This window comes from Brachyhypopomus gauderio, chromosome 7 (assembly GCF_052324685.1).
Source record: "Brachyhypopomus gauderio isolate BG-103 chromosome 7, BGAUD_0.2, whole genome shotgun sequence".
NCBI lineage: Eukaryota > Metazoa > Chordata > Actinopteri > Gymnotiformes > Hypopomidae > Brachyhypopomus > Brachyhypopomus gauderio.
The window spans coordinates 21,013,895-21,024,618 of record NC_135217.1 but is presented as its reverse complement, the minus strand read 5'-3'; the positions used below and the strand labels follow the sequence as shown (position 1 = coordinate 21,024,618).

General features: G+C 43.0%; 2 protein-coding genes across 2 annotated transcripts; both read right to left on the bottom strand.

Moving 5' to 3' along the window:
- Positions 1-15: 15 nt before the first annotated feature.
- On the bottom strand, positions 16-3,445 carry baalca (BAALC binder of MAP3K1 and KLF4 a). Its single transcript, XM_077012492.1, has 3 exons — positions 3,188-3,445; positions 1,026-1,189; positions 16-922 (listed from the first exon to the last, which is right to left on the bottom strand). Exons 1-3 carry the CDS (start codon positions 3,402-3,404, stop codon positions 839-841), a joined length of 465 nt encoding a protein of 154 aa, XP_076868607.1. The 5' UTR covers positions 3,405-3,445; the 3' UTR covers positions 16-838.
- A 150-nt stretch (positions 3,446-3,595) lies between these two features.
- On the bottom strand, positions 3,596-10,414 carry atp6v1c1a (ATPase H+ transporting V1 subunit C1a). Its single transcript, XM_077012493.1, has 13 exons — positions 10,267-10,414; positions 9,467-9,640; positions 8,805-8,872; positions 7,747-7,832; positions 7,554-7,648; positions 7,289-7,380; positions 6,894-6,992; positions 6,727-6,795; positions 6,540-6,632; positions 5,928-6,021; positions 5,655-5,752; positions 4,715-4,841; positions 3,596-4,346 (listed from the first exon to the last, which is right to left on the bottom strand). Exons 1-13 carry the CDS (start codon positions 10,276-10,278, stop codon positions 4,248-4,250), a joined length of 1,206 nt encoding a protein of 401 aa, XP_076868608.1. The 5' UTR covers positions 10,279-10,414; the 3' UTR covers positions 3,596-4,247.
- Positions 10,415-10,724: the final 310 nt, after the last annotated feature.

The following is a 10,724-nucleotide window of genomic DNA, read 5'->3' as shown; positions in this document are numbered from 1 at the left end:
TATTTAATCAGAATTTGACAATTGCTGAAATTTTTCATCTCCTTTCTTGACAACTCACTGAACCTTTCTACTTAATTTATCCTGCAAACAAACATACAATAAATCACAAACACACAACTTTTTTTGTTTACATTTGAGATGCTCCAAACATTTATTTATTTATTTACACACTTCTTTTAAACTATTACCACTTTGTTAGTAAAAGTGAAGCTACCATAGTGTTTTATTTACACTAAGAGCTTTGTTCCTGCAGTGCGTCATCCTGGGTAACCAAGTTACAGAACACACACCGCACCTGACTCATACCTGAGACGTGCTCTGCTTTCCTGAACAGTATCGACAGAGAGAGGAGGGAGAGAGACAGAGAGAAAACTTTTGTGCATCACTGACTACTAATGCTAGTCACTGTAAATATAGAAGGGAAGATCTAAAAATTTCAATTCAAAGCAATCTCATGTAAAATCAAAACTGTCTGAAACAGATCTGCGTAGGTCTGCATGATGAACCCTGCCAAGTAGGCGGATAAATTATTCTTCACAGTATGACACCAGTAGCTCACACAGAGAAACATGGGTAAAAAAAAATAATTGTAAAAATTAAAGCTTGAAATATTTCGAATATGTAGAAAACAACCGCGTAAAGGTTCGAATCTTCTAAATGGTTTGAAGGACAATTTCTTCATTTTTACGGTACACTGCATGCAGTCCAACGAGACAGGTGGCGCCAACCTTCATCAGTCACGTGCTTCTCAACGTGACATCATAGTCAACGGCGGTGACGTGAGTCACTTTTATTGTCTTATTGACTACATTAAACCCCCCAGCTGCAGATGGGTCCGCTAGGGAATCTTCCTTTTGTTCATATCTTGTCCGGCGTTCTTAACCGCTTTACCGGAGGAGGTTTTCCTAGATTTATTTTTACCCTGCGGAATCGTGACAGAATGCAGCGTTAGTCTGAAGTAGGCCCGCTAAACATTCAACGTTACGTAACACCAGCATGGGGCGTATCGAGGATTCAAGACTTGCCTCTTGGGTCGTGGGCTTCTGCAGGTCGTTATTCGTGAGCTGGCAGTGGAAAGTCTGTCTTCCGCACTGTGTGCCTGCGTTCACCAACTTTCTCTCCTTCCCACCAGAGCCTTTGGTCGCACAGCTGGCTTTTTCTTCTCCGTTACACGTGGAGACACCGAGAGCTTAAAGAACATCAACAGTGTTTTTATGTTAGCTAGTCTAAATCTGGGAGTAAACAGGGTGTTTTTATTATTCTATTTTAATTTAAAAGACAATTGTTTTAAAATGGGTTTATTTAATTCTCATTTCAAAATCCAATAACAAGAAGCATGTCATCAACAATGTCAGAAACTATATTTTTAGCGTAGTCTACAACGTACAAAAGATTAGATATTATTTATTATCGCAAAACAAAATAAGACAAAAACAAATGATGATTGTTATGGTATTGTACACCGCCCGTCATCACGTGTAATTACCAAGTCCATTACCATTACTTTGCAGTAAGGCGATGCGCAGTCTTGACTAAACAAAAAACCCGTTATATATGTGGTGTTATGCAACAAAGCTGTAATAATATGCAAGACACACACTGTTCACAGTGGTGTGAGATCAGGCTGGGTTCAAAACCAACAAGCGCGCCTACTGCACAACACGTGGCCTCACATGACGCATCGTGTATGATAATATAGTCTTCATCCGTGATTAAGATTATTGTTCCGTAATTCAGATTACGTCCTTAGGTAATCCAATGAACCAGAAGCCTACAACCACACCTTTATGATAAACATTTAGAAATGTTTATTGCACAAACACATCCTAAGTAAAACACAGAGGAACTACTAATATTCATTTCGCAGATATACACACACCACCGATTTGGGCATTTTGATCTATGGTCTCATCCTATACAGCTGCATTTCATTTTCTATTGTTATGTTATTGTTTCTATTGTAAAAATCAATTTAGCGTGTATGATGGTTGACGATCACCAGTGACATTAAACTAAGCTTAAGTTTTGAAACAACCTTAATATTCAGAATATTCAAACTTCACTTAGCCTACAGTTTAAAATCTCTAATATGGTTTTGGTTTCACAGAGAAATTGACCTGCGGTTGTAATTTTTACGTTCTGGGATCAAGTTTGCTTTGATACTGGTCAAAGTTAAAATGCAGTTCATTCTTAATGCAGTGAATGTAGTTCACTAGTAATTATTCAGAAACACAATGTCGTTATTATTTCAAAGATAACACGTATATATTTAAAAGTGTTCAGCACCGAGAAGAGATGATTTCGAAGCAAAGTATAACGACAGACATCACCAGAAGAGGAACTGAAATAATTTGACATGACGAGAAGAGGACTATTGTCTTTGACATAATTATGGGAATAAAGAGATCTCTCCTCAAAAAGTATGAGAACGTGCGATGACCTGCTGCTCACGTGTATTCACGTGCAAGCGGGTGTCACGTTTATCAGCCTTTTCATGTAGGTCCATCATTTTTACAGGACTTTGAAATGTTTGCATCTTACATTATATTTTTGTATATCATGCAGATACCTGCAACTTTTCCACGCAAACGTCTCCAAACACTCAATACCCAACAATCATATGACATGATATGAAAGGTTGGACTCCGTCAGCTCTCAGCCCAAACTCGGGGGAGGCCGGACGGTTCCGTCAACTCTCAGCCCAAACTCGGGGAAGGCCGGACGGTTCCGCTCACCGGAGCGAGCAGCACGCGCTCCCAGTTGCCTCGACGACGGTCGTAATAGGGAAAACTTCCGGTTTCAGGAAAAAAATTGACAATTTTCATATGAAAAATAGACCAGTTATGTTTCATTGCGCTTTCATTCTCTGTTTATCGTTGAGAGAAAAAAGCAATATGATTCGCTTTGCATTTTATTACCGACAATGAAAACAAAACTTTTCTCTCATTATTGGATTGAATGTAAAATCGAATATAAAATCGAATATCACGAATTTTCATTTAATAATTTCCGTTTTTGTAAACAGTAGCCTAATTAACACGAGGTCTACGGACCGGACAACATGAACGGAGACGACCCAAACGCAGCCGTTACACGCTGATGTACGAGATAATCTCGTATCCGGCCCATGAACTATGAACTTGACCGATGTGAAGGTTTTAACGTCTCGTTAGATGATACAACTCGCCTGTGCACGTCGCAGTGTTTTCCCTCCTGCCAGCACCGCCCCTGGGCTCGCCGGTCCCGCTCTGGTGGCCGTGACTGCCCACAGCCGTCTGGGTTGCCTCGGTATCGGTGGTGGTGAGCCACGTTGACTCGGTCTCTCCGGTCCAGCTGTCGTGCCATCGGGGGTCGACCGCGTCGGACCTGCTTCCACCGCAGCCCATGAAGAGCACCATACGCATCCTAACCAGCTCCGTGCACGACCCACGCAAACACGAACCTCAGAAATAACGTGGAGATCACATCCCCGTTCAGCGCTGCGCACTGCGTTAGGAGGACACGCAGATCTTCAGATGTTTGTACGGGAACATGTGTGGACCAGCGTCACCACCAACGTACATCCGTGGAAATAAAGGGAGGCGATAAATGGAGGTCTGTAGCTCCATACAGATCTATTCCTGTACAGATTACACAGCTGCTAAACAGCTCCTCAAAAGACAACTAATCATCAACGTGATTACTACGGGAATATTTTATATTTCGATTCAACGACAGGCACCGTTTCCATATATATATATATATATTTCTTTTAACACCACATGTACTTAACATATTGTATTTTTGTAATGCAATCTGTTCATTGATATGGACCATTGTTGTGATAACACAAAGGGCAAAAGACACCAGTGTCCTCAAAAAAAAAGAATCTACGAATGTCATTAGCAGCTATGACTACCACAATGCACAAACCAAAATAACATTTCGGAATGCAGGATTTCTGCCTTAAATACACCCAATCCATCACTTACACACATTATAAATATACCGATGATCTTTTAAAAAAACAACAACAAAAACAAACAAACAAAACCCTGTAAACATGGTGGGGACGGTGATCACTCGCGCTCAGCTGCCTCTGATTACTCAGCAAGCAAAACAAACACGACGTCATCAGGGACGAGCATGCAGCACACAGGTGGCAGGGTTAGTGGAAGAGGAATTATACAATTTATGAAACATCTCGTACACGTTCACAAGGACAAAGCAAATGGTCAAGTGGGTTCTGCGGGTCAGGAGGCGCTGCATTATTTGAAGTCCAGCAGGTTGCAGTCGATTTTGTAGTACACGTAGGGGTAATACTCCTGCTGGCTCAGGTTGAGGCCGGGAATGTCCACAGCAGATTGCTAAAGGAAGGTAAACAAAAGTATTTCAATTTTTTTTATGTAATTAATAATTCATAATGTCATTAAAAATGATTCATTATGTAATTAAAATGTATAATTAGTATGTACTACTTACTTACACCTATATTGTAAATAGCTGCACTGTAAACAAATCTATGTAAAAAACGAATAGGAACAATGCTAATTGTTCACATGGCCTCGTGTGTGAGCTTCCCTTCAGCTCAGGGTGGGGTGTGTTTCCAGGCCCAAAAACACTCGACTCCACCCATGCAGGATGGTGATCGGTGGAAAAATACCATGTGCAGGTGTGTGTGTGTGTGTGTGTGTGTGTGTGTGTGTGTGTGAGAGAGGCGGGCCCAGACACTCACATCGATGATGGCTGCGGCGCTGCTGTCCAGGTGCTTGTAGAGGTCATACAGCACCTCCCTCAGCTTCTTCATGTTCTTCTTGTGTGGCTGAAGGAGCATCGCCTGGAAGTTGACAGGTAGGCCGTACCTGCACAGGTGTAAACGCACCGCCGTCACACACCTGCTGCGCTCCCTCATTATCGCTCTGTGGGCTCCTAACCCAGTTGCCAGGGAAACCGGGCACCGCCGGTCATCTCGTCACGAGTTCGTCGTGACGACGCTGGATCTGGTACCAGCTCGGCAGCTGCTTAGTACTGATGGCCCATGGGAGGAGAGGTCGCCACCCACTGCACTATGGCAACCGCTGTACTATTGGCCATTTGACGCACTCAGGGTATCTGCACATTTTAAAATCTCAAATTCAATGACTTTTAAGACCTTTTTAATACCTCTCACAAGAAAAAATAATACTATTACTGGGGATGCAGGTGTGTTCCACATCGTTGACGGGGGTGGGTGGCGTTACGAGAATTGTTGACGGGGGTGGTGGTTGGCGAACGAAAATTGTTGTTGTTGACGTTGTTGAGGCCGTATACTCCAACGCTAGAATCTAGCACTAGGACCCTGGAGCGGTTGCATGGTCCTAGCGCTAGATTCGGCAAAGTTCACATTGCGCCAGAACTGAACAACACACACTTATAATAATTTAATGCCTCCCCTCATAAAATTCCAGACATTTAAAGACATTTTTAGGCCTTGAATATGGAAAACTAAATTTAAGACATTTTAAGACTTTTTAAGGACCCGCGGGTACCCTGGACACACTTTTCACACACCCAAAGATGCATTACAAATATGTGCAATGCTCTATGTGCACGTGCACAGGGATTAGTCACAGCCACATGTTTACACCTCGCCTCAGTCCGTGAGCTGTGTTTACAACATTTGTTGATTTGTTTACCTTAAGACAGACTCCACAAACACCCGCAGGGCTTTGATGTGGATCCAAGCAATGAAGGCCTCACTGAAATTCACTTTCAGCCATCGCACCAGAGGACCCTGTCAAAGAATCGTGCATTAACAGCCACATGTTAATCAATTTCCAGCAGGCATTAATCATCCTCACTGGTTTTGCCAATAATGACTTGGAGAAGTGAATCCCAGCGGCAGCTCGACTCCTCTGTCTCATGAAGGATTTGGTGATCAGCTGAATGGAGGAGAGTCAGAGCCTTACAAACTGTTTCTTCTTATCAGTGGAGAGCCTGGTCATCTCCTCTTTATCTGCCTTCATCTCCTCCTCATTGTACTGGAAATCTCGGACGACGAACCTATAGGAAAAAATGGCCAAGTTGGATTAGAAACTTTCAAATTACATATAATATCAAAAAGTAAAAAATAATAATAATCATAAAAAATTCAACAATTTGCATATGCTCGTATATAATATGCATATTGCATATCTGGCTGTGGAGTCATCAGATCTCTTTGGATCACTATTCTAGATCAGATCCATTCTTTCTCTGCATGTGCTGGTCTGGCCTTATCCAGTGTAAACCTAACTGTCAAGTGGGCTGGAGTAGAGTAGGTTGTCTAGGATACATCAAGACATCGACCCAAACTGGGTTAGGTGCAACCAGGACAGCACCGACTTGTATCACACGTCTTGTTCATCATATTCTTTCTGGACTTTTAATTTGTTTGCTTTATTTTCCAGTTTTGTATTTTATTTTCATGTCTATAAATGTCAGCAAGGTCTTTGAGTACTGTACATTTTGTGAAAATTCAAAGCAATTATAAAAAAATAATAATAATAAAAATAAAAAAGTTTCCCCACAATCAAGCTTACTTCTGCTCTCTGGCTTTGTGTCGGAAGTCATCGATGGCCTTGCGGAACAATGTGACACTGAACAGCCCACTGTCCTGGTCTTCAAACAGCAGGCTGAGGAGAAAGGCCAACGAAGGTTAGGTCAGTAGCACATGATTGACAAATCAGTGTGATATGTGCAAGTCCAAATATACGTGGTAGGTCTTACTTTGTGGATCGTGGTACCACCATTTCCGCAAGAGTCTCGTACGTCTTCTGCCAGTCTGCGTAATTTGTTCTGGTGAAAAGGCAGATGTACCATTAGGACCCTTAAGGTCTGAGGGTTGTTGCCAAAACAAAAGATACAAATCAAAGAACACGCAAAGTTGAACTTACTTCGGTACCACGACCAGCAGAGTTATAAGGTACTCAGAGTCCAGCACAAAGTCATCCTTCTTTACAATGTCTGCAAGACTCCGAGTTAGCAAACTCCCTCTACAGACAGTGGATATTATCACAATACAGCATGAACAATTCTTTCAGCACTTGGTCTTTTACTTGCAAAAATGTCACTGATTTGACTAATTAAACATTGAGATGATTATCATCTAAAAAAGGGGGGAAAATGTAACATCTTTATGTTTATGTTTCATCTTTTCTGGCCAATGCATTTAAAAGTTCAAAAACCTGTTTGCAGGAAAACCTGTCACTGTTTTTTTAACAGCTTCCCGGCTGTATAAACAAGAGAATTTTATAACCATGCAGGTCTTGGACTCGTGTCCTTCACTCACGCATTCTTCCTCTCCAGGTTCTGCAGGTTGCCCTTGAGATTGTTGTAGGCTGAAGCCCTGGCCTTCAGGTCATTGTCAATCTGTGATACTTGCTGTTGAACAGCAGGGGGAGACAAAGGAGCACCATCAGCATTATCCTTATAATCACCCAAGGCCTTTCACTCAGTTACTTTATACTAAGTCAGGGTAATCATAGCAGGATAAGGATACAATAATAACGCTGTCCTCCAATAATCCATAATCCAGTGCATGCTGCAAGACTTGCCTTGGATATGATTTCAGATATGTTCTTCAGAGACTGCTTGATGGGGTACTTGGCCATGTCCCATTGGAATCGAGTGATATAAGTGATCAAATCCACTGACAAGAGCAAACAACAACAAAATATTAGTTCAGCAGAGCTGCTTCAAGTTTCCAGCATAAAGATGCGTGACGTGGGCTGGGTGAGTCCAGCTCACCTCCGTTGGCCAGCAGGTTCTCCTGGACTTTATCTCGACTGTCCTCCAGGACATCAGCCATGTACTGGGCCACCTTCTTCACCACACTGTGAACCACACCAAACACACATCACACCCTGCCAACCCAGCCCCGCTCACACTCAGTACCATCTTCAACAAACGTGCTTAGGTCATCATGAAAGGAAAACTGATTTTGGCAAAAACAGAGAATAAAAAAAAGACAACAAAGACCAAAAAACCTAAATAAAAGCATGAAATAGCCAAATTCTTCAACGTCTAGAATGCTCTCTTGGGTGAACTGGAATAGTTAGGCAGGGCTCTGAAACAACAAAACTGCTGTGTATTATTCACCATCATCTAACTGCAAATGCATTATTGCTATATGATAATGAGTACGAGATTTCAATACTGAGAATGAACCCCGACCTGTCAGTGCCATCACCTGCACTCGCACTGCTAGGTTTATTTTAAAACAAAAACACTCATCTTTCATAGCACACAGAATGGGAGTGAAAACAAATCTCAGAGCTCAGACCTGGCCAGCAGACAACACCGTGCTGTGTACCAAGTGGGCTTGTGAACTTTCTGCAAATTCCGAACCTTTTGAAGTTTACAAACGTTCATAAATAGAATCTTGCAGCCATGGATGAGGCACAAGTCATGGGACTTAAATATGACTGAGGAAAGAGGCACTGGTGTGTCATCAAACTGCTAATGGTCCATCTGAACCAGGTACAGTGGTTGTTGCACCACCACGTGAGATTTCTCAGCACACTAGGGTGAGCATGAAAGATTAAAGCCCTCCAACTCCGACCTGAACACTGACCACTGGGCCTCTCTTAACTAATAACATCTCTGCAAACACAAGAATTCACAGAACGCTACCGAAATAGCCAGTGTGAGATGGGAGAGTTTGCTTTAGCATTTCAGATCAAAGAGCATTTGACAGGAGGGCTAGTTTGCACCAGGATGGTTTTTTGAAGGGTAAGGGGGGGGGGGACACTGCATGCCGCTACTGTCACCACCAGGTAGAAAAAAAAAACAACGAAATACCATACCTCTCTACAAAAGAGTCCAGCTTGGCCAACTCGTCAGACAGTCCCACTAAAACATCTAATGTGCCGACCTTTAGGATGGGAGAGACCGAGCCTCTGATTAGAATGTGGTGTAATATGGCAAAGAAAACACAGCCAGGCAGTGTTTGATCAATGCCACATGAGAGTCAGTCGGCCAGTGACGACACCCGAGGCAGAGAGCTGCTCCTGGCGCCACCTCGGTGCTCACACACTGTCGGGCATAAACAAACTGACTGAGGGCACATGCGATACAGCAGAGACGGCAACGGGGTCACAGATGGACAATTCCTAACATTTAAAAAAACATTTCTCAAAGTGTTCCTTACACTTTAACCTTTATGTACTTGAAAAGATCAGAAGGGGAGTTAAACTTCCTCACAAGTCACGTTCTATTAGGATCGAGGCAGGAGGAACTAAAGGGATTCAACTACTCAAATGGAGAAGTCCAGAGCTTCGTTGTAGACAGGAAGCCAAACTGACTAATGCAGAGCAGCAAAACATATCTATCATATTAATCTACAACATATTAATCGTATTAATCTACATCTACAGTCTGTAAACCCTAATATGTTAAATATCTTCTATTCATAAAGCCTGAGATTAATTATTCAATCAACAGCATGAACTGGTGGTATAAGGTTGACCTTGAGATCAGGGATATTGAACTTGTTGTTAGTGGACAAGTTGTTGGTGCGGGTGGTGGCCATCATCAGTTTATCCCATGTTTGTTGGCAGGTCTTCTCTCCAGGAGCTGAGATCAACCAGAACTCTGTCATGACTGCACACTGATAACACCCGGGGGCCGATACAGGAGATTGCTGGAAAACAGTACGCAGTCACGTTCATACGTGCGATCTTATTGTAACTACAAGAGTCATATCAGGACAGGACAAAATACCATCTAACTAGCTATCTACCCTACCTTTATAGGATATACAAGTCTGACTGTGGTATGTTATGCCTAAACGATGTAGTGAAGTGATTTGATCAGTGTCATATTCAGCTGGTTTAGGATGATCTGACACTGTTGTTTGACCGTTTCCGCAAAATGACTGACGGTCACGGGTTTCTCACGTGGCCCTGCTCGCCTGTGTTTTTACAATGAAGCCGTTAATACACGAGTGTCGGGTGAATTATCTACTCATATATCTGGTACCTAACCCGAGAACACCTCACACCACCTCACATCTCCCCCACACCACCACACACCTCCTCACACCACCTCACATCTACCCCACACCACCACACACCTCCTCACATCTCCCCCACACCACCTCACATCTCCTCGCATCTCCCCCACACCACCGACCCCACACAGCGCACAACACACCGACAACTTATGCGGCTGTGAAATGCGCAGCTTCGTCCGAAATGCGGAATTTACACACCAGCAGCAGAAAAACCACCAACGCGCACATAAAATACAACAGTCTAAATGACCCACTTCATGTAACATTCGCTGTCCGTCCCACGACTAGGGCACTAGCGCACGAGCGCCTAGTGCACTTGGAGAGGTTACGAAGCTAAGCTAAGCTAGGTAACATATTAGATAACGTAACACAGCAGGTGAACAGCTATAGCTACGAGACCTGCAGAACGACTTACCTGCAATCAAAATTGAAAACGAAAACAGTTAAATATCTATTAGTGTCTGGAACACAATTAATTTTAAAAAGCTAAATCTTACGATTGGACATTCATAATGACACAATACTGGTGTTTCCAGAGAGCGTCACTCTCGCGGTCAGCTGACTCGGTGTCAGGCCCGTTAGGGGGGGTGGGCGATGGAGACAGGGCTGTTGAGATGAGAACGTTTGTCATAGCGACACCTAGCGGTTTGGAGACCGCATTGCAGTTAGAGTTACATTTATGCCTTTGGGCTGAGCAGTAATATCGATTGCT